At 50.3% G+C, this 24,263-nt stretch overlaps 1 protein-coding gene across 3 annotated transcripts in view; it reads right to left on the minus strand.

The window, feature by feature from the left end:
* ky (kyphoscoliosis peptidase) overlaps positions 1 to 24,263 on the minus strand; it is a 216,912-nt gene that overhangs the window by 65,761 nt on the left and 126,888 nt on the right. For all 3 annotated transcript variants that reach the window (XM_038817555.1, XM_038817554.1, XM_038817553.1), the window contains 2 exons: positions 15,897 to 15,962; positions 6,681 to 6,746 (listed from right to left, as the gene is read on the minus strand). In XM_038817555.1, coding sequence (XP_038673483.1) covers positions 6,681 to 6,746; positions 15,897 to 15,962 — 132 coding nt within the window. The remainder of the gene's footprint in view (positions 1 to 6,680; positions 6,747 to 15,896; positions 15,963 to 24,263) is intronic.

Here is a 24,263-nt window from a genome sequence, read left to right on the forward strand (position 1 = left end):
CTAAGGGACGGGAGAATTGCATCTGATCCCTTTGACTGGACTTTATTGCTGCTTGTGGCTATCAGAGTATAACAAGCAACTCTTCTACATCCTACCACTGCAATAGTATCAAACGGAATTTGACCATCATCTCCCTCTTCCCGGCCCTTTCATATCCTCCTCGTCCGAGGAGTTACCAGCCTTCTCCATGTATTCCCCTTTGGAAGCGCAGATTGTCAAGGACAATACAGACCAGGATGACGTGGGACACCCTCTGTGGAATGCTGCAAAGCCCTACATGAACGGTCCTAAATATTCAAGTGCATCTTCAGGGTGGCAATGATTTCTCAATGATGGACCTTGTCACAGAATGCACGTGTACCTCTCCTTCAAGGATGAAGCATGGGTATTATGAGCCATCTCTTCATAGGTAAGCCTTGCCACCCAACAACCAACCGAAAAGTGCCACAGCCCCTCAAATAGCTGTGGCACCTGGGAGTGACTCAGGATGAAGGAGCCACGGGAACTGCCAGGATACGTGCATGGGGCGGGATTCTCCAATAATCGGCGTGATGGCCGGAACCATGCACCAAAAATGGTGCAGATCACTCTGGCGTCGGGCCCCCCAAATGGCGCAAATTCTCCAGCCCGGAATGGGTTAGTAGCGGCGTGACGCCATTCGCTACGGCGCCATCCGCCGCGGACGCGCAGCGTCATTGACGCCAGGCGGTGTCACAGCATAAAAGATGCACCCACCCATCCCGGAGATCTGACAAGATGGTCGCCCCACCGCGCAGCCCCGAGGTTCCAGGAGCGCAACATCGACGCGCTCCTGTGCGCAGTAGAGCAGAGGAGGGAGGCCCTGTACCCCGGACACGGCCGCAGGGTAGCTCCACGCTTCAGCCGGCGCCTGTGGAGGGAGGTGGCTGAGGCCGTCAGCGCTGTGGCTGTAACACCAAGGACAGGCGCACAAGGCTACAAGAAGGTGAATGGCCTTGTCAGGGCAGCCAGGGTGAGTACCCGCCCCCCTCCCCCCTCCCTGATGTGCGGCACACCCCCAGGTGCAACCAACCCTAACCCTAACTCTAACACTAATGTGCTGCGTACCTATGCCAATATGCACACACCGCTGGCCTGCATGTATATCCCTGCCTAACACTGTTGCCCTTTATCCTTGCCCCCCCCCCCCCCCCCCCCACAGGAGAAGTGTGCACACAACAACAGGGAGCGTGAGAGGACCGGAGGGGGCAGAGCTGATGAGAGACCACTCAACGTTCATGAGGAGAGGGCCCTGGAACTGGCAGGCGGACCCGAGGACCGGGAGGTTGCCGATGCAGAGGTTGGGGGCGCACCACCAAGTAAGACCCCCCAAAGGCCCCCCCTTACCCCCATATTCTCCCTCCGCCATATCCCCCCTCCCCATATCCCCTCTCCCCTCCCCCATACCCCCTCCCCCATATCCCCCTCCTCCATATTGCCCATATCCCCCTCCCCATATCTCCCCCATATTCCCCCCTCCCCATATCCTCCATATCCCCCTCCTCCATTTCCCACATATTCCCCCTCCCCCATATCCCCCCATATCCTCCATATCCCCCCTCCTCCATTTCCCCCATATTCCCCCTCCCCCATATCCCCCTCCCCCATATCCCACCATATCCTCCATATCCCCCCTCTCCCATTTCCCCCATATTCCCCCTTCCCATATCTCTCCTCCCCAATATCCCCCATATCCCCCCTCCCCCATATCTCTCCTCCCCAATATGCCCCATATCCCCCCTCCCCCATATCCGCACTCCCCAATATTTCCAAAATCCCCCCTCCCCCATAATCCCGATCACCGCCCACGTGTCTAACTATGCTGCTGCATTGTGTATTGCAGGACCAAACGTCGAGGCACCCGTCCCCACGGATGCCGACCGCCCGCAGGATGCCCCAGTGCGGCCACGAGACAGGGAGAGACCCAGCCCCTCCGGCATGCAACGCCCACACAACGCCCCTGGGTGGCCACGAGACTGGGACAACCCGGAGCAACACGGAGACAACGCCCCCATCTCGTGCGGGTGTGGCAACACCACCAGCCAGGACAGCCCAACCCAGGACTTCCCTGCCCAGCACAGCCCTCCCGGGACAGCACTATCCAGGACACCTCTACCCGGGACACCGACATACATGACACCGAAAGACAGGACAGTGACACACAGCGGATGGGTGGACAGGAAACGCCACCCCAGGGGACCATGGTTTCTGGGTCAGAAAATGCTCACGACGCCACTGCTTTCACCAACACCCTCCACCATCGCAGAGACACCTCGGTTGGGCACTTTAGTGATGAGGCGTCTGCGACACTCACTGGTGCGCACACCACAGCTGTACCGGGACAGCAGGTGGAGCAAAGGGGCCGGGAGGTCGGAGGGCATCCTGGCCCAAACAAACATCTGCCGCCCAGATGGGTCCCGGGTTCTTGGAGTTACCACACCCACCCATAGACCATTTGCAGTCACCAAACCAGGGACGAGCGAAGGGGGTGACGGCCGGATTGTGGCAGCTGCAGACGCAGGTGGAGGAGTCCAGCCATGTCCAGGTGCTGGCAGTGGCGCCGGTCATGCGTGCCAGCCAGGCCAAAACCGCACGGGTGGCGTCTGCGGTGGAGGCAATAGGTACGAGGCAATAAACTTGCAGACCCCTGTCGATACCAGGATGGGTCTCCAGCACTGGCTGCGCCAGGTGTCGAGGGGGAGGGGGGGGGGGGGGGTGCGTTGGATGGCCGGTCCATTCGCACCCCCGACCCATGTAGAGGCCCGGGGGCCATCGGGCACCCCGAGTGAGGAGGAGGTGCTGGGGCCCGTCCCGGGTCCCCTGTAGGGGAGGTCCCAGAACACCGCGGCATCTCAGACTCCCCCGCTTCTGTCCCAGGTGCATCTGGTGGGCAACGGGCAGGACAGGCTGTCAGCTCACCATCCCAGTCACCCGAGCCGCAGCCTGGCCCATCTAGGCCGCCCAGGACACGGCTGCCAAAGGGATCCCGAGTCACAGGGCAGGAATCACCGGAGTCCACCTCCAGTTCTGCTGTACTGTCTGGGGAACCACCTAGACGTAGTCAAAGGGCCCAGAAGGCCAAACAATTAGATACAGAGTAAGTTGGCACAGGTACAGGGCACAGACGAGTTATAGAGGCTAGGGCACGTGTATGGACTGTTTGTCATTAAAATCACTTTCACACATACTAATCTGCCTTTGTGTTCTGTCCAAAGCGTGCGGGGGGTGTGGTACGAGGTGAGCGCCAGTGTGTGTGTGAGGGGTGGTATTACGTCGGCCCCACGTGACTGTTCCCCCCCTCCCCCGGGTCGCCCTCGCCATCCCCCTGGGCAGAGGACGGGACCGTGCGCTGCAGTGTCACGGCCGCATGCAGGGATGGTCCGGGTGGAGGGTGGTACTATGGCCATGGGTCAGACATTGTCCAATAATGTAGAGCCAGGGGCTCATCGCAGAGCGGGTTGTCATCATCCTCCATGGCCGGCAATAGACACGCTTCCACCGGCGGCCGTGTGAGCCCGGCCCGTTGTGCCATTGGATGTCCAATGCAGGAGTGGTGTGCATGCAGATGGGGTGGGGGCAGTTGGTGGTGGGTGGGTGGGGGGAGGACTGCTCCCCCGCTGCTCCTCCACTCCCCCCTCCTCTGTCTGCGACACATCGCCCGTCTGCTGGGCTATGTTGTGCAGGACACAGCATACCACAATGATGTGGCCGACCCTATCTGGCAGGTACTGAAGGGCCCCTCCAGAGCGGTCCAGGCACCTGAAACGCATTTTTAGCAACCAAAAGCACTTCTCTATCACACCCCTGGTCGCTGCACGGGCATCGTTGTAGCGGTTCTCCATGTCGGTCTGCGGCCTCCGTATAGGCGTCATCAGACACAACCACAACGGGTAATCCCTGGCGCCCAGCAACCAGTCACTCAGCCGGTGTTGGTGTCCCTCGAACATGCCGGGGATGTAAGACTGCGCCAATACGTATGAGTCATGTACACTTCCCGGGCACCGGGCGCAGACGTGCAGGATAATCATGCGGTGGTCGCAGACCACCTGAATGTTCATGGAATAGGTCCCCCTCCTATTGGTGAACACGGCCCTGTTATCTGCAGGTGACCACACGGCGACGTGCATCCCATCAATCGCCCCCTGGACCATGGGAAAACCGGCCAGGGCAGCAAAGCCCGCTGCCCGGGCTTCCTGGCTGGTCCGGTCCACAGGGAACTGGATGTAGCGATCCACAATGGCAGATAGGGCGTCTGTCACTGTTCGAATGCACCGGTGCACCGATGTCTGTGCGATGCTGGACAGGTCCCCACTCGGCTCCTGGAATGACCCGTGGCATAGAAGTTCAGGGCCACAGTAACCTTGACGGACACGGGGAGAGGGTGTCCTCCCCCAGTGCCACGCGGTGCCAGGTGTGCCATCAGGTGGCACTTATGGGCAACGGTTTCCTGGCTCATCCGGAGTCTCCTCCTGCATGCCCGGTCGGTGAGGTCCTGGTGTGACGAGCCGGGCCGGTACACACGGGGCCTCATCGGGCGTCTCCATCGCCGTGGTACCACCACCTCCTCCTCCTCCTCGTCCTGTTGGGCGTGCGTCCCTCCAGCCGGAGCGGCTGCCACCTGCCCCTCTACGGCAGCCTGCGCCACCTCCCTGGCACGCTCCTGCTCCAGCTCCCCCAGGGCAACATGGAGAAGTACGGCTGCCGCCATGGCGGCCAACATCGCTGGCTGATCAGCAAACATAACGACCTGCAGGGGCTGGGGGTGAGGGGGAGGGAAACAACGACATGTCATCATTGCCCATACCAACCGCCAGGTGCCATGGGCTGCATGAGCGCGACTGTTGCAGGCTCGCACCTGGCCAGCGGACGACCTCCCTCGTCCTCTCCACCCTCCCCGGAACTCACCCTCTCACCCCCTCCCCGGCACTCGTCCCCCTCCCTGGCGCTCGTCCCCCCTCCCCGGCACTCGTTCCCCATCTCCAGCACTCGCCATCTCCCCACCCCCTCATTATTAAGGGTTATGGTGTTGGGGCCGGAAAGTGGAGCTGAGTCCACAAAAGATCAGCCATGATCTCGTTGAATAGCGGAGCAGGCTCGAGGGGCCAGATGGCCTACTCCTGCTCCTAGTTCTTACGTTCTTATTGTGAATTTTTGACAATGCTGAAGGTATCTCTCACCTCTGATATACATTTTTGTATTGAGTCGTGAAGATGCTGCTAGGTCCCCTGAGGACGCTGGGAAGGAGCTCCTTGCAAAGAAATTGTGTCTGATGGTGACCTTCAGGGGCACTGGTGGAGGGTGGGCTCCTGATCAGCTCCTCCCACAGAACGTGGCAGATGCCAGTCTTGACAATGTAGCCGTGCGTGGCACTGCCTCCCGCTCATCTCTAAACAGGAGAGGTGTTCTGCCTCACAATGTCAGCCTACCTGCCACTTTAGCTCCATATAATCCACGCCCCTCCCCATTGGTCTACAATCACCTGGTGCTCCCAAATATTCCACACATAAAATGACTCAAAATTACTGAAGCACAGAATATTATTCTCTGAAAGAAATGTATCTAATTTTCACCTGAATGAACCTATAGTAATTGAATTTACCTTCTCCGAGGAAGCCAATTCCATAGAATGGCCACTTCAACTCTGAAATGTTGGGGAAAATTTTAACCAGCCAGGGTGAGCAGGGGTTAAATTGTTAAAAATGATAAAACCTGAACCCAGCCTATCATAAACCCACCTACTTACAGTTTAATTGAAGTGAGCTTGGGGGAAAGGAAGCTAACCTGTTCTAGAAAGGTTGATTGGGGCAGCATCGTAGTTAGCACTACTGCCTCACAGCACCAAGTACCCAGGTTCAACTCCGCCTTGGATAACTGTGTGTGTGCAGTTTGTACAGTCTCCCCGTGTCAGCATGGGTTTCCTCCAGGTGCTCTGGTTTCTTCCCACAGTTCAAAGATGTGCCGGTTAGGTGGATTGGCCATGCTAAACTGCCCCTTTGTGTCCAAAGATGTGTAGGTGAGGTGGGGTTACGGGATTACAAGGATAGAGCAGGAGAGTGGGTCTAGGCAGCGGCTCTTTCAGAAGTTCAGAAATGGGCCAAATAGCCTTCTTCTGCACTACAGGAATTCTATGGTTCTATATTAATTGTAATATTTAAATGCTTGAGTAATATTTTAGAAGCCATTTTAACAGCTGCAGGCTGGATTTCCCAGAGCTCAGGAAATTCAACAGCTGGAGTGAAGAGAGAACTGTGGATAGCACGGTATTTTCCCAGCACAGGAGGGGTGGGAGAGCTTTCCCAGCCCAGCTACCCTACCATGACCTACCATGATAGCCTTCCGCTATCAGTCACCTGTCCATCTATCCAATCTCCATGTAAACTGAATCTAACTAGCGATCTCCCCAACCCGTCTCTGATGCCTTCCTGTTTTCTGATCTCTTGCTACAATTTCGGACTTCCTTTTAAGTGTAGGCATGATCCGGTGTTCTGGAAAAGCTTGGCTACAAATACACTCAGATGCACACACATACCTGCAGACCAACACGCACTCAAACACTCACACTTATACACTGAAATACATCCAAATGCGCATTCAAATACACACACACATATACCAACACACACATTTTCAGGAAAATCATATGAAATGTTCATACCCATTACCTTGAACATCTATGGAAACTTCATTTTTGTCCGAGGTAGCTTCTTTTTTTTTCTTTGATCCCTTCCCTGTAAAAGTTTAATCTCAAATTTAAACAATGACAGTGAAATTTTAAGCATTTTTTAAAGAGAACAAATTAATCTCAGCAGCCAGGCATTCTCAAAATATCATAGGATTATAAGTTATTTATTTTGGGAAAGGTTTGATTTCATCCTGATCCTGAATTATAACACACAAATATTTTGTTCCGATTTTCAAGCCAGTGTTGAGAGTAGTGAGGTACTGAGGTGGGTATCTAGGTCGCAGGAGTGTACTGGCAGGCAGGAAGGTGGGTTGAAGTGTGCCTACTTTAATGCAAGGAGCATCTGGAATAAGGTCGGTGAACTTGGAGCGTGGATTGGTACTTGGGACAACGATGTTGTGGCCATTACGGAAACATGGTTAGAACAGGGACAGGAATGGTTGTTGGAAGTTCCGGGGTACAGATGTTTCAGTAAGAGTACGGAAGGTGGTAAAAGAGGTGGAGAGGTAGCATTGTTAATCAATGATAGTTTAACGGCTGCAGAAAGGCAGTTCGAGGGGGATCATAGAATCTACAGTGCAGAAGGAGGCCATTCAGCCCATCGAGCCTGCACCGGCCCTTACAAAGATCACCCTACTCAAGCCCACATATTTACCCTATCCCCATAACCCAGCAACCCCCACTTAATATTTTTAGGACACATGGCCAATCCACCTAACCCGCACTGTGGACTGTGGGAGGAAACCAGAGCACCCAAAGGAAACCCACGCAAACACGGGGAGAACGTACAGGCTCCGCACAGACAATGACCCAGCCGGGAATCGAACCTGGGACCCTGGAGCTGTGAAGCAATTGTGCTAACCACTATGCCATCGTGCTGCCCAGATCTGCCCACTGAGGTAATATGGTCTGAAGTTAGAAATAGGGAAGGAGCGGTCACGTTGTTAGGAGTTTTCTATAGGCCCCAAATAGTAATAGAGATGTGGAGGAAGAAATTGCAAAGCAGATTATGGATTGGTGTGGAGGTCTCAGGGTAGTTGGCATGGGTGACTTTAACTTTCCAAATATTGATTGGAACCTCTATAAGTCGAACAGTTCGGATGGGGTGGTTTTTGTACAGTGTGTGCAGGAGGGTTTCCTGACACAATATGTGAATAGGCCGACAAGAGGTGGGGCCAGGTTGGATTTGGTACTGGGTAATGAACCGGGCCAAGTGTTAGATTTATTTGTGGGAGAGAACTTTGGAGATAGTGACCACAATTTGGTATCTTTCACTATTGCAATGGAGAGGGATAGGGCCATACGGCAGGGCAAGGTTTATAATTGGGGGAGGGGTAATTATGATGCGGTTCGGCAAGAATTAGGGAGCATAAAATGGGAATAGGAACTGTCAGGGAAAGGCACAAATGAAAAGTGGAGCTTGTTCAAGCAACAAATACTGCGTGACCTTGATAGGTATGTCCCTGTCAGGCAGGGAGGAAATGGCCGTGTGAGGGAACCATGGTTCACAAATGATCTTGAATGTCTTGTCAAGAGGAAAAAGGAAGCGTAAGTAAGGATGAGAAAACAAGGTTCAGTTGGGTCGCTTGAGGGTTACAAGGTAGCAAGGAATGAGCTAAAAAAAGGGCTTAGGAGAGCTAGGAGGGGGCATGAGAAGTCCTTGGCGGGTCAGATCAAGGAAAACCCCAAGGCTTTTTAACTCTTATGTGAGAAGTAAAAGAATGACTAGGGTGAGGTTAGAGCCGGTCATGGACAGTAGTGGGAACTTGTGCATGGAGTCAGAAGAGATAGGAGAGGCATTGAATGAATACTTTTCTTCAGTGTTCACCAAGGAGAGGGGCCATGTTTTTGAGGATGAGAGTGTGATACAAGTGGGTAGGCTGGAGGAGGTAGATGTTCTGAGGGAAGATGTATTAGCAACCTGAGGGTCGACAAGTCCCGAGGGCCAGATGGGAAATATCATAGGATTCGTTGGGAAGCAAGGAATGAGATTGCAGAGCCTTCGGCTTTGATCTTTGGGTCCTCACTGTCCACGGGGATAGTGCCAGACAACTGGAGAATGGCAAATGTTGTTCCTCTGTTCAAGAAAGGGAATAGGAATGACCCTGGTAATAATAGGCCAGTTAGTCTTACTTTGGTGGTCGGTACTTTAATGGAGAGGGTCCTGAGGGATAGGATTAATGACCATTTGGAAAGATGCAGCTTAATCCGGGATAGTCAACATGGATTTGTGAAGGAAAAGTCTTGCCTCACAAATTTGGTTGAATCCTTTGAGGAGGTAACTAAGTGTGTAGATGAAGGTAGAGCAGTTGATGTGGTATACATGGATTTTAGTAAGGCGTTTGGTAAGGTTCCCCATGGTTGGCTCATGAAAAAATGAAAGGAGGTGTGGGATAGAGGGAAATTTGGATAGGTAACTGGCTATCACAGAAAAGACAGAGGGTGGTGGTGGATGGAAAATTTTCAGACTGGAGACCAGTTACCAGCGGTGTACCACAGGGATCAGTGCTGGGTCCTCTGCTATTTGTGATTTTTATAAATGACTTGGAGGGGGCTGAAGGGTGGGTCAGTAAATTTGATGATGACACAAAGATTGGTGGAGTAGTGGATGAGATGGAGGGCTGTTGTAGGCAGCAAAGAGACATTGATAGGATGCAGAGCTGGGCCGAAAAATGGCAGATGGAGTTTAACCCTGATAAGTGCGAGGTGAATTATTTTGGTCGGACAAATTTGAGTACGGATTTCAGGGTCAACGGCAAGGTTCTGAGGAATGTGGAGGAACAGAGAGATCTTGGGGTTCATGGAGTATTGCATGCAGTTCTGGTCGCCACGTTATAGGAAGGATGTGCAAGCATTGGAAAGGGTACAGAGGAGATTTACAAGGATGTTGCCTGGTTTGGAGGGAAGATGTTATGAGGAAAGGCTGAAGGGCTTGAGGCTGTTTTCGTTAGAGAGAAGAAGGTTAAGAGGTGACTTAATTGAGGCATACAAGATGATCAGAGGATTAGATAGGGTGGACATTGAGAGCCTTTTTCCTCAGATGGTGATGTCCAGCACGAGGGGACATAGCTTTAAATTGAGGGGAGATAGATATAGGACAGATGTCAGAGGTAGGATCTTTACTCAGCGAGTAGTAAGGGCGTGGAATGCCCTGCCTGCAACAGTAGTGGACTCGCCAACACTAAACGCATTCAAATGGTAGGCATATGGATGATGAGGGAATAGTGTAGAGGGACTTTAGAGAGGTTTCACAGGACGGTGCAACATCGAGGGTCGAAGGGCCTGTACTGCGCTGTAATTTTCTATGTTCTATGTTCTATGTCCACAGATCTCAGAAGGTTGCCACTCAAGTAGAGCCGTGAAGAAGGCCTATTGTGTGTTAGCTTTTATTAACAGGGAACTTGAGTTTAAGAGCCGTGGTTTTATGCTGCAAATGTACAGGACCCTGGTGAGATCACATTTGGAGTATTGTGTGCAGTTCTTGTCACCTCATTATAGGAAGGATGTGGAAGCATTGGAAAGGGTGCAAAGGAGTTTTACCAGAATGCTGCCTGGATTGGAGGGTAGGACTTATGAGGAAAGGTTGAGGGAGCTAGGGCTTTTCTCATTGAAGTGAAGGAGGATGAGAGGCGACTTAATAGAGGTTTATAAGATGATGAGGGGGATAGATAGAGTGGACGTTCCTTGGGTGGATGTAGCTGTTACAAGGGGCCATAACTATAAGGTTCAGGGTGGGAGATATTGGAGGGATATCCGAGGTAGGTTCTTTACTCAGAGAGTGGTTAGGGTGTGGAATGGACTGCCTGCTGTGATAGTGGAGTCGGACACTTTAGGAACTTTCAAGCAGTTATTGGATAGGCACATGGAGCACACCACAATGACAGGGAGTGGGATAGCTTGATCTTGGTTTCGGACAATGCTCGGCACAACATCGAGGGCCGAAGGGCCTGTTCTGTGCTGTTTTGTTCTATCTTCGCCTCCTTTATTTTATCGAACTCTATCTACGTAATCAAACATGGAGTGATGGAGAATTTCCTGGTTTAAGTTTGAAATTTACAGCTAACTAGAGCGTACCCGTGTCCTCATTACAACCTTGCAATTTTAGTTTATCGTCACATTCCAGGCACATCTTCCCGTTGGCTAACATCTGTATTGGCAGCATCTGGTTGTGAATTGTCTGAGGTTGAGAGGACTCTTTGTTGACAACAACCTAATGAACCCCATGGATGAACTCCAATGTTTGAAGGACTTATCCCTACTGCCACGTGGACACCCTCCAGGGTACTTCCTCGTCTGATTACTGAGGTCGTGGATGACAGGTTGGTGGAATGGGAGATAGATTTGAGGATTGTTAGAGGATACAGCAAGATGTAGATAGGTTGGATACTTGAGAAGAGAAATTGGCAAATGGAGATTAATCCAGACAAATTTGAATTACTGCATTTTGATAGGTCTAAATGGCAAAACTCTTCGGAATACGCGATGCAGCCAGATACCGGAGAAGACGGCAGCATCAGCAGCATCTGCAGATGCTCGAGGCAGCGGTCCATGTGCCAGACCCCACCCACACACCCTGAGGACCCGGCCGGCAATCAGGCATGGGAGGGACCCTGAGGGGGAATCTTATGACGGCCTAGGGTGTACAGGCGCCGCTGGTCATTCGAGCAAACGATGGACAGCAGGAGGCTCCGCCTCAAAATGGAGACGGTGCAACACCTGTGCCATATCCTCACGGACTTGGCACCATGTGGGGGAGGAGGACACCCACTCCCGAAGGCCGTCAAGGTCACTGCAACCCTGAACTTTTACACCACTGGATCATTCCTGGGCTCGAGCGGGGACCTGTGTGGTATCTCACAGACCACAGGTGCATCCGGCTGTTTACGAGTACCCTGTCTGCCCAGGTGGAAGACTACATCATTTTTGACATGGACCAGACCCAACAGGATGCCCTGGCAGCAGGTTTCTCCACCATCGCTGGGGTGTCCCAGGTCCAGGGAGAATAGATGCCACACATGGTGCACTGCGCTCACCGGGCCAACTGGGGGTGTCCGATGTTAACCAAAAAGGATTCCACTCCTTCAACATACAGCTCCTGTGCGACCACCAGTTGCAGATAATGCATGTGTGTGCCCGTTTCCTGGGGAGTGTGCACAACAGCTACATCCTGGGGCAGTCGGTCATCCCTGCTCTCTTCGAGGAGCAGCCCAGGATGGATGACTGGCTCTTGGAGGATAAAGGATATCCGCTGAGGACCTGGCTAATGATGCCAATATGGAGGCCGGAGACCGAAGCGGGGACCCATTAGAACGAGGCCCATGCAGCCAAATGGACTGTCATTCAGGGGTGCTTTGGACTCCTCTATTTGCGGATCTGACACCTCGTCCACTCCGGAGGTGTACTCCAGTATGCCGCCCGGAGGGTCGCCCGCTTTGTGGTGGTCTGCTGTGTCCTCCATAACCTTGGCACAGCAGCGGGATGAAGACCTGGAGGTGGGTGACGAGGAACATGTGGCCACCTAGGAGAAGGAGGTGGAGGAAGAGGGAGATAGGTAAGGGGATGATGATGAGGTGCCAGACCAGCAGGGGCTGGGAGGCGAGGACGGGGAGGAACCAGAGGTCCAGTCGGAGATTGCAGGGGAGGCAGCAGCAATGAGGACCTGGCAAGCCCGGAGGGCCAAGGAGGCCCTCATACTGGGCCAATTCACCAAGGACATGGCCTGGTCCATCATCACATTCTTACCTATCTGCCACCTCCATTTCCCACCCTCCGAGCGTATGTGTTAGATCACTCCAGGGTACAGGGACTGTGTCAGCACTGTTTGTGGGTCACTGCCAAGGGCAGGGTGGGTATTAATAGCCCACAGAGAGCTGGGCACTGGTGCTCTTCAATCTATGCCATAATCTGACCCCTGCCTGTTTGCTGAGTGCTCGCTCAAAGCACAGTGGATAGCATTGTGGCTTCACAGCGCCAGGGTCCCAGGTTCGATTCCCCGCTGGGTCACTGTCTGTGCGGAGTCTGCACGTTCTCCCCGTGTCTGCGTGGGTTTCCTCCAGGTGCTCCGGTTTCCTCCCACAGTCCAAAGACGTGCAGGTTAGGTGGTTTGGCCATGCTAAATTGCCCTTAGTGACCAAAAATGTTTAGGAGGGTTATTGGGTCATGTGGATAGGGTGGAAGTGAGGGCTTAAGTGGGTCGGTGCAGACTCGATGGGCCGAATGGCCTCCTACTGCACAGTATGTTCTATGTAAACCTACACGCAGCAATGCATTGCGGAAGAACGTGACAGAGGCTTCCAGCTGTTTGTGCACAAGGATGTTTATTGTTCAATATATGCCCCCACTTTCTCCCGATGGTGCACCCACTCCACCCCCTATCTACCCCGTCCCTCTCCCCCGGTGCCCTCAGTGATGCTCGATGTGCTTTGCCCTCCTAGCGCCACCACTACATCCAGTTGCGTCCACAAGATACAGACCAGATGTGGAGGCGGCCGGCTGGCTACCTCGCCCCAGGCAGCACTGGCTACCCTGTGGCTCACCCTCCGGGACCCTCGGGGGAACAGGACATCCCTCCTAGCCTCCCCCACGTCCGGGAGCATCCGCAGGTCAGCATCCCCAAATCTTGGGGCTGGTCTCCTCGGCGCCATTGTTGTGAGCTGGCTGGGGTTGGCTGAGTAAATGAAGCCTAAGTGCTGCTTATTGTTGTTAGCGGGGGGGGTGGGGTGGGATGGGGGGTGGGCTGGCGAGTGCAGTCCCGGTGAATCAGCTGGCGAGCAGGCATTTGGGGCGGGAAGCCTCATTAAGTGGACCAATTAACGTTGAATAGTGTTGCTGGCCTCGCCGGGCCGATCACCGGGAAAATCGTGGCAATTCGTGGTACTTCAAAATTGTTCTGGAGAATTGTGCCCTTATCGTTAATTTATATAAGGCTCAGAACCTCTTCAGGAGAACGAGATACAATTTCTTGTGCTCCAGACCTTTGATGGAATGAATCCCTTGTGGCTGATTAAGCTGGAGATGCTTTGACTGCTATGTGTGTGCAATCATAGCAATCCAGCCAGAGACATGAATCCTTGCGTTCTCTCATTCAGGTATTGTCATCACTGGGAACGTTTACATAACTTTACATCAAGTCAAACAATCCATCCGTACATTTAAATTTCTAATGTTCAGCTGACGAGGACTCCCTCACTTTATCTCCGATCCACCTCACTGTCACTCCCCTCACTCTGATACCCCTCACTGTCAATCTCCCCACTCCAATCCTCCTCACTGCCAACCCCTCACCCTGATACCCCTCACTGTCAACCCCCTACTCAGATCCCCTCACTGTCAACCCCCCACTCCAATCCTCCTCATTGTCACTCCCCTTACTCAGATCCCCTCACTGACAACCCCTCACTCAGATCCCCTCACTGTCATTTCTCTTCCCCGTTTTCCTCACCCCTGCTATCCTTCACCTCTGTTCACCCTTGAGTATTTTCCATCTGCAGTTCCCAGTGCTCTTGTTGCTTTCCTTGTGTGAGTTCCATTCTAAAGCAGTCCTGATTCCACACATCCTAATGTTCAGTTTGTAAACTGTCTCTCAAAATGTCTCCCATCAAAATATTTGAGTGAATGGAGAAAGCAGCTGTGAGCACAAAGTCTCTATTAATCTTGGGACTCCTGACCTGAACTAACTAGGGAGCAAGGTGGCACAAGTGGCTGGCACTGTGGCTTCACAGCGCCAGGATCCCAGGTTAGATTCCCGGCTGGGTCACTGTCTGTGCGGAGTCTGCACGTTCTCCCCGTGTCTGCGTGGGTTTCCTCCGGGTGCTCCGGTTCCCTCCCACAGTCCAAAGATGTGCAAGTTAGGTGGATTGGCCATGGTAAATTGCCCTTAGTGACCAAAACAGGTGAGGAGGGGTTATTGGGTTCCGGGGAGAGGGTGGAAGTGAGGGCTTAAGTGGGTCGGTTACGGGGATTTGGGCCGAATGGCCTCCTTCTGCACTCTATGTTCTATGTTCTAACCCCATGAAGTAAGTGCTGCTCAATCTGGTCCCTACTTTATGACCTAACCCCTATATCTCAGGAAATGCAGTTACAGGAAGCACCAATTACAAATCATTGCCTCAATCTCAGGATAGAATCTGCACTGGGATAATCCATGTATCTGAGGACTCTAGGAGCAGGATTTGTTTTTTATTTCAAATTTAGAGTACCAATTCTGTTTTTTTCCAATTAAGGGGCAATTTAGTGTGGCCAATCCACCTACCCTGCACATCTTTGGGTTGTGGGGGTGAGACCAACAAGACATGGGGAGAATGTGCAAGCTCCACACTGACTTTGATCAGGGACCGGGATCGAACCTGGGTCCTCAGCGTCGCGAGGCAGCAGTGCTAACCACGGTATCACCGTGTCATCCCAGGACTTGGTTCTTAGACTGTAGACCTCCTCTGGCATCTGCATATACCTGTTCATTAGAACTACATCTAAACAAGTTACTGAGTAGATATGTTGGTCCTATGCATGATTCCAAACTCTCTCCCTAACACATGACTGGCTGATATCAGTGGCATATTATCTATATCACACTTTAGCATAGCCCATCTGTTACCTCGTTGTACTACAAGTGTCTCCCTTCAATATTAGAATCACGGGCCTGTCTCTCTAGAACCAGACTCGTTTACCATAAATCCATCCTCGTTAAAACTAAAGAAAGGCAAAAGGCAGGTTATATTTGGGTTTTTAAATCACAGTTGTGTGAAGGGGCTGGTGGAGGGGAGTGGTTAAATAAGACTGCATTACTTTGGCAAATTCTTTTTAAACCTACCCACTTCAAACACAAGCCTTGTCCCCCTGCTTCGACTGTTCTGGATAAGCTGGCTTGTCCAGGTCTTCATTGTCCATCCATTTAGAATCCTAAACACAGTAATCCTAACATCTCTCAATCTGCACTGGTGCAGGGAGAATGTCACCAAATTATCTAGTTAGTCTGCATAATTCAATCCCTCCATTCTCTTATTCTGGCTGCTCTGCTCTCTAACCTTCTTGGAATATCCTTTCTGTTCTCTGGTGACCTGAACTGCCCACAGGATTCTAAATGTCTATTCCTGGAAAATTAGTAACGTTTAGTAGTTTCACTATAATAACCAAACAATAATTGATTATAATTAACAGCTTACCAAACAAAACCGAGTGAAAATTTCATCTCTATTACCTTTTGAACTTACAACGGTTGATTTCGTCGGCGGAGACTCTTCAATTTCTGCTTTTTCTTTATTTCCTGGATAAATGTTATTCTTAAATTTATAAAGTGACATTGACTCAGGAGTATTTAGTATGTGTTTGTTAGAAGACAACAAATAACTCTCTGTAGCTAAGTTATTGAATTATCACAATGCCAAAAGATACTTAATTTGGGAAAGACTATCAGCTCATTCTTCATTCATTCTCTTCATTTTCACGAACGCTTCAATATCTTCATTGGGTATTGGTGCCCATAACTCGATATACTATTCAAAGGTGAGTTCTATACAGAGCCCTGCAGAGTTTGATCTAACTCTCTGCTGCTTTGCCTCCATGTAGTTCAGTGTCCCTTTGATTTTGTTAACTGCTGCTCTTCAATGATTGCGCAAAGTGAGTGTTGGTCTATCAAGACTCAGGTGATGATGATGTTGGGAAGGGAAGGGAATGCCCAACTTCATTTTAGCTACTGCAACACCATTCATAAAGTGTTAGGTGTCATCCATTTCCCCCTTCTATACATAACACTTAAAAAAAAAAATTAATTTAGAGTATCCATTCATTTTTTCCAATTAAGGGGCAATTTAGCGTGGCCAATCCACCTACCCTGCACATCTTTGGGTTGTGGGGGTGAAACCCACGCAAACACGGGGAGAATGTGCAAACTCCAGTGACCCAGAGCCGGGATCGAACCTGGAGGTGCCAGGTTCCGTGAGACAGCAGTGCTAACCACTGCGGCATCGTGCCGCCCTCTATACATAACACTTAAACATTTGTCTGCAGTAAAGGTCAACCATCTTTGTTCCACAAACTTGCAAATGTTCTTCAACTCATTCTGACCTCTGAATAATGGTCACCAGCCTGAAGCATTGTTTCTTTCTCTACAAACGCTGCCTGACCTACTGAGTGTTTCCAGAGTTTTCTGCTCCGATTTCAGATTTCCAGCATCTGTGTGGTATTTTGTTTTTTTTGTGTCTTTATGTCTATGCTCAGACTTCAAAATTGCCTTTTATTAAAATTCATTCAAAGTATCTGGGCACCGCTGGTGAGGCCACCATTCATTGCCCATCCCTAGTTGCCCTTGAGAGGGTGATGGTCAACTGCCTTCTTGAATCGCTGCCGTCCAAGTGGTGTAGGTACATCCACAGTGCTGTTAGGGAGGAAGTCCCAGGATTTTGACACAGGAGGCAGTCATTCGGACTTTTGGTTCCATGCTGCTTCTCTGTGAAGCAACCATTCAGTCCCATTCCTCTACTCTCTCCCCATAGCTCTGAAAGTTTATTTCCCTCATGTGTCCATCCAATTTCCATTTGAAATCATTCATCATCTCCACTTCCACTATCATATTGGACAATGAGTTCCAGATCACTACCATTTTGCATTAAAAAATTCTTCCTCCAGTCAACCCCTGTATATCTTGCCAGAAACCTTAAATCCACCTTTCCTTGTACAATCGGTTAATGGGAACAGTTTTTCTTTGTCCAGTTTATCTAAACAGGAGTTTCACCCAGAGAGTGGTGAATCTGTGGAAATCTGTACCACAGAAGGTATTGATGCCAAAACATCATGTTATCAAGAAGCAGTTAGCTCTTGGGGCTATAGGGATCAAAGGATATTGGGAGAAGGCGGAAAGAGGATTCTGAGTTAGATGATCAGCCATACCGGGGGCAGCACGGTAGCATGGTGGTTAGCATAAATGCTTCACAGCTCCAGGTTCGATTCCCGGCTGGGTCACTGTCTGTGTGGAGTCTGCACGTCCTCCCCGTGTGTGCGTGGGTTTCCTCCGGGTGCTCCGGTTTCCTCCCACAGTCCAAAGATGTGCGGGTTAGGTGGATTGGCCATGCTAAATTGCCCGTAGTGTCCTAAAAAGTAAGGTTAAGGGGGGGGTTGTTGGGTTACGGGTACAGGGTGGATACGTGGGTTTGAGTAGGGTGATCATTGCTCGGCACAACATTGAGGGCCGAAGGGCCTGTTCTGTGCTGTACTGTTCTATGATCATAATGAATGATTGAGCTGCTCAATGGGCCGAATGGCCTCCTCCTGCTCCTATTTTTTATGTTTCTATGTTATAGTGGGGGAAGTGAGCAGCCCACGGAGAACTGACTTTAGCCTTCTGAGTGGAGCTGGGTCTCACCCACTATGGGGCATTCACTACGGGGTGCCCGCCCACAGAGGTCACTGTGGGAGAAAAAGGAAGGATACCCCTACAGATTGCCAATTTCAGTGACAAAGATATTTCCCTCCAACCGAGAATGCCCATAGCTGTCCTTAAACTGCCAACTCCATGATAGCTGTCCCTGGTCACGGAAAACATTCCTAACTCAATTCGGAGAGTTGGAGGAGTCTCAGGAAGCAGCTCATTTCAACTCTCACCAAGTACAGGGCAGTTGTCAGTAAGGACGATAATAACATTGGATATTGTGACAGGTTGGAACGGCAGATAACTAACCAGAAAGGATTCCTAACCACCGGATCATATCCCATCACTGGGAGAGAGTCAGCGAGTAACTGCAGAATGACTTGGTGTTATCCGAAGGTCATCGGGACCATTCACCTCACGAGGAAGGAAGGCAGAAAACTGAGGTTCTGGCTGGATTACTGAGCACTGAATGCAATGATTTACCCTCTACCTAGGATTGAGGCAACATTACAAATCCTCATTTCCGCAGTCTACATTTGGATCATGTTTATAACCAGCTACCCATCACTGAGGAAAACACTGAAAAGAAAACATTCCCGCACAACACTAGAGGACTTTACAAATACAAATACACAAGAATGCTGTTCTGGCTTTTTAATGTCCCTGCCACCTGCATACATGTGAATTTCCAATCCCTCTTTGTGTTCACCTTCAGCTCAATGTTCGAGGAGACCCTTGAAAGACTAGTTTGACAAATATAGAAATTGTTACATATATTTCTTATCTGTGGCAGTAATGCTATTAAAATCCCTGGCTTAAAATACATTTAGGCAGTGTGTCTACTAAAGCTGTAATTAAGGTGTCGAAAAGGTGAGTTAACGATTGATTTTAATCATTTACTTGTTTACAGGGAGAAGGCTAATGGGATATTAGATTGCTTTGATTGCTGGAGATTGCCTGGAGAGTAGATAGGTTATGAGGAATTGTATTTAGCCCTAGCTAAGCAGGTGATGGAATATCTCAGTGGAATGCAGTTGATGAGATTAATCAAAGGAACCAGGTCTGTCTGTAGTTTGCTGTTAGGTTGAGCAGAAAAGTCTGACAAGACAGGATGATTTTCAGATTGTTCCTGAAAGGGTCTCTCGCTCTCCAAAAGTCTGCACAGATCAGCAAGTAATCAGTTTTGTTAACTTAATTTATCAGTGGCATTTAAACTGTATTGGGTTGCTGAATTGGAATTAGTGACGTGTTGAAGTAAGTTAAACTTTTTCCTTTAAGAATTGTATAACGGTTAATTGCAAAACTATTTCTTTGATGTTAATGTGGTTAATTCTATTTTTAAATGAAAGTTTGTTTTAACATAAAAGATAGCTATTGGTCAGAGTCACTATTTCTAAGGTGAAGTATCCTTTCCTCACTGTTTTACAAATTGAAAAAGTTGTCTGGTGTTCTCGTCCAGTTTCCTAACAAAAGTTTGGGGTCTGGTCTGGTATCCTAATACTAGACGCCATCTGACCACTTGTTCAAGTTTAACTTGATAATCAAACCAGGAAAGTGGTTAATTTTCTGGGCAGAGAAGTCTGATATGTTGGGCAGTAGATCTCTAGGGAAGGCAAAAATGCTGATGATCTGAGTGGTCTGGGAGTGATTTGGCCTCGGGCGGAGAGGGGAATGTGTGGGTTCCTTGGCTTGGATCGCTGCTATAGGCCAATTGAAGGCTGGGCACAGGTGGTGCTTTGCTCCATGACATGTTGGGCAGACCAGAGCAAATAAAAGGAGGGAGGGGGGGGGGGGGGGTGAGGGGGGGTTACACGGGGGTGGTGGTGAAGGGTTCACAAGATGTGATTCTTCACGGAGCATCATGGAGTTGGCCCTCAGCATGTGAAAATTCCTTTTAGACTATCGAGCAGAAGCTCATCTCATTCATTACCTGTCCCTAAATTTCCATTTCTCTATCATACTGAAAACCGATACCAGTTTCCTTGGCTTCGGAGCGGGAATGGCGCGGTGGGGAGGGGGGCACCATTTCATTCTGTTTTTTTTTATGACCTTATCCTGTCTATTCGTTGGCTCTGGAGATTCACTATGAGTACCTAATCCTGTTGAATGATTGTATCGAGCCGATTGCACGGTAGCATTGTGGATAGCACAATCGCTTCACAGCTCCAGGGTCCCAGGTTCGTTTCCCGGCTTGGGTCACTGTCTGTGCGGAGTCTGCACGTCCTCCCCGTGTGCGTGTGGGTTTCCTCCGGGTGCTCCGGTTTCCTCCCACAGTCCAAAAATGTGCAGGTTAGATGGATTGGCCATGAAAAATTGCCCTCAGTGTCCAAAATTGCCCTTAGTGTTGGGTGGGGTTACTGGGTTATGGGGGTGGGGTGGAGGTGTTGACCTTGGGTAGTGTGCTCTTTCCAAGAGCCAGTGCAGACTCGATGGGTTGAATGGCCTCCTTCTGCACTGTAAATTCTATGAAATCTATGACATTCTCCTATTCCACTCTGTACTCACGTATATTTTCCTACTGTAGGGATGTTTTATTTTGTAACTTTGTTGAGAAATTCTTTAAAAAGCAAAATCTCAACAAATATACTTAAAACAAAATGCACTTGAAATAAAGCAAAGTATACAAGTTTACATTTACCCAAAGAGACTATCCATGAAATATGATGAAAGGCCTGTAATTCCTGAGCAAAGGAGCTCCTTAAGGAATGTAACACAAAAGAGTTAATGACAAAATAAATTAAAAAATATAATTAAAGAACGATTGAAGGCTCTATTAGTGGGTATGGTTTTGAGATCCTAAACTAGGGTGTGCTGGCAATCGGCCTGTGAAGAAGCACTTAAGTCCTTCTCAGAGAAAGGGTTTGGAGAGAAGCCTTGGTCCCAGTATCAAATGAAAGAGAAAAGTCTGTGTAGGAATTCCTAAAATAAATGTTTATCTTGACGTTAATTAAGCAGAAACCCTTTGGGGAAAATTTGTAGAAGTGCTGTTAACTGTGTAAATATAATCCTGTGTCATTAAGGTTCAATTTTTCTTATTGTTTGATAAATGTTTACATTTAGTTGTTTTTAAATCTTCATAAGTGGTTTGAAATTCTTTCCCTAACTTCAGATACCTACTCAATAACAGCTTCTTCTCCACCGTCACCAGACTCCTAAATGACCCTCTTATTGACTGACCTCATTAACACTACACCCTGTATGCTTCATCCGATGCCAATGCTTATGTAGTTACATTGTATATCATGTGTTGCGCTATTATGTATTTTCTTGAATTTTGTTTAATTCCCTTTTCTTCCCATGTACTGAATGATCTGTTGAGCTGCTCGAAGAAAAATACTTTTCACTGTCCCTCGGTTCACGTGACAATAAACAAATCCAATCCAATCATAAAATACAAATTTCAAATAGTCGAGATAGTTTGTTCAAGTTTCCCTTTGGGATTGAGGCAGCCTGGCACTTACCACCTGCCATATCATAACAAAATACATTCTTATTGGTGCAGAGTTTGAAATGTTTACACACAACAACCCACTCAGCTGCTTCAAAACATGTGCCAACGGAAATCCGATAAGCTACTGAACTCGCCCCGTTCTGATCCCAGACCAGGTACAGATCTGACTAAATTAACAAGAATGCTGATGCTCTTAGTCGAAATACTGATCATGGGAGTGAACCCACCATTTCTTGGTTCGAGGACTCTGTGCCTGATGCTTGGCCCGTGCTTCATGTCAAAGGCAATATTCAAACCCTGATACCCCAAGACATCCCGGCTACGATTCAGCTGAGTGTCGCCGAGATACTTGTCTGTGAGATCCAAGCTGGCTCCAGAGGAATTGTGTTCTGTACGGGTATCACCTTTACCATTGTTGTACCATCAAATCACTGCAAGACGATGAGAATGAGTGAACAGAGGCTTTATTAACTGAGAACGTGGCTGCCTGTGAGTTCAGGAACAATGAGTGCCGCCCACAGGTGGCCACAGTACTATACAGACAGGGTAGATCGTATTACTATTTCCTGGCCATAGGCCACAGTACTAAGCAGACAGTTTATACTATGGTGAATATATTCACCACATTCACCCCCTGTTTAAAAAAAATGAAGTCCAACGGGGGTGAAGTGGAGTCGTCATATATTCAGTCTGTCTGGAGGCCAGATTGTTCTCTTGGACCTCCTCAGCTCTAGCGGTGCAGTGGGTGCCGCGTTGCAGTTGATGACTCAGAGCGTGTTGTCTGGAGCTTCAGTCTGGCTTGTCAGCATCGGTTGAGGGGAGGGGGTAGGCAGGGGGGTGGTGGATGGCGGCAGTTTAGACGAGGGACAGTACAGAAGCCCCAGGGGGGTGCAAGGAGGATAGGGGGTGGCGGTAGGCAGCGGGGCAAGGGCGCATTGGCTGGGGAACCATCGGGCACCAGGTCCCGTAGGGAGACCGGATCTTGCCGTCCGTCTTTGTGCGCGACGTAGGCGTATCAGGGGTTGGCGTGCAGCCGCTGGACCCTCTCGACCAGGGGTTCGGTCTTATGGCTCCTCGTATGCTTCCGGAGAAGGACGGACCCCGGAGTTGTCAGCCAGGATGGAAGCGAGACCCCAGAGATGGGCTTCCTAGGGAAGATAAACACACGGTTCTGAGGGGTCTCATTCGTGGCTGTGCAGAGGAGTGGCCTAATGGAGTGGAGTGCGCCAGGGAGGACCTCCTGCCAGCGGGGAATCGGGAGACTTCTAGACCAGAGGGCAAGAAGAATGGCCTTCCATACCATCGCGTTCTCCCTCTCCACCTGCCCGTTTCCCTGCGGATTGTAGCTCATAGTCCTGCTCGAGGCAATGTCCTTATGGAGCAAGTACTGACGCAGCTCATCGCTCATAAACGATGTGCCCCGGGCACTGTGGTTGTATGCAGGGAAACCGAACAGGGTGAAGATGCTGTGCAGTGCCTTTATAACAGTGGCCGAGGTCATGTCCGGACAAGGGACAGCGAAAGGGAAGAGGTTGGTGGATGGGAGGGGCCCTTTGGCGTCAATACTGAGGCGCTCAAAGGGCTGGGAGGCCTTTACCAGATGAGCCTTTTCTGGCCGATAGTACTGCGGTTTGCACTCTGCGCAGATGTGGCAGTCCCTGGTCATGGCCCTGACCTTCTTGGTGGAGTAGGGCAGGTTACGGGACTTAATAAAGTGGGTAAGCTGGGTGACCCCCAGGTGACAGAGGTCATCGTGGATAGCCCGAAGTCGGTCATCTTGCGCATGTGCCACGGGACAGGGCATCTGAGGGCTCGTTGAGCACCCCAGGATGATACTTGATACTGTAATTGTAGTTGGAGAGTTCGATCCTCCACCTCAAGATTTTGTCATTTTTAATTTTGCCCCGTTGTGCGTTGTGAAATATGAAGGCTACCGACCATTGGTTGGTGACGAAGGTGAACCTCCTACTGGCTAGGTAGTGCATCCAATGCCGCACATTGGAGAAGCTTGAGCTTCCTTCTCGACAGAGGAGTGTCGGATCTCGGAGGCGTTGAGAGTTCGGGAAAAGCAGGCTATTGGCCTGCTCGTCTGGTTGAGGGTGGTGGCCAGGGTGACGTCTGATGCATCGCTCTCTACCTGGAAGGGGGCTCGTCCACCGCGTGCATCGCGGCCTTAATGATATCTGCCTTGATGTGGCTGAGGGCCGAGCGGGGCTCTGCCGGCAGAGGGAATATCGTGGCTTTGATAAGTGGGCGGGCTTAGTCCGCATAGTTGGGGACCCACTGGGCATAATAGGAGAATAGCCCCAGTCATCATTTGAGGGCCTTGAGGCTGTAGGGAAGGAGGAGTTCCAGGAGGGGGCGCATGCAGTCGGGGTCGGGCCCTAGGACTCTGTTTTCCACAACATAGCCGAGGATGGCTAGCTGGGTTGTGCGGAAAACGCACTTCTGTTTGTTATATGTGAGGTTAAGGGATTGGGCGGTTTGAAGGAACCTCTAAGGGTTCGCACCGTGGTCCTGCTGATCATGGCCGCAGATGGTGACGTTATCCAAATACGGTTATGTAGCCCGCAGCCTGTACTAGTCCACCATTCGGTCCGTCATTCTCTGGAAGACCGATACCCCATTAGTGACACCGAAAGGGACCCTGAGGAAGTGGAAGAGTCAGCCACTACCACTTGTACCCTCCAGGGGCTGCTGCTGGCCACGATGACCCCCTCCCTCAAGAGTCGCTGGACCTCTGACTTGAT

The sequence above is a fragment of the Scyliorhinus canicula genome, chromosome 13 (assembly GCF_902713615.1).
Source record: "Scyliorhinus canicula chromosome 13, sScyCan1.1, whole genome shotgun sequence".
Classification (NCBI taxonomy): Eukaryota; Metazoa; Chordata; class Chondrichthyes; order Carcharhiniformes; family Scyliorhinidae; genus Scyliorhinus; species Scyliorhinus canicula.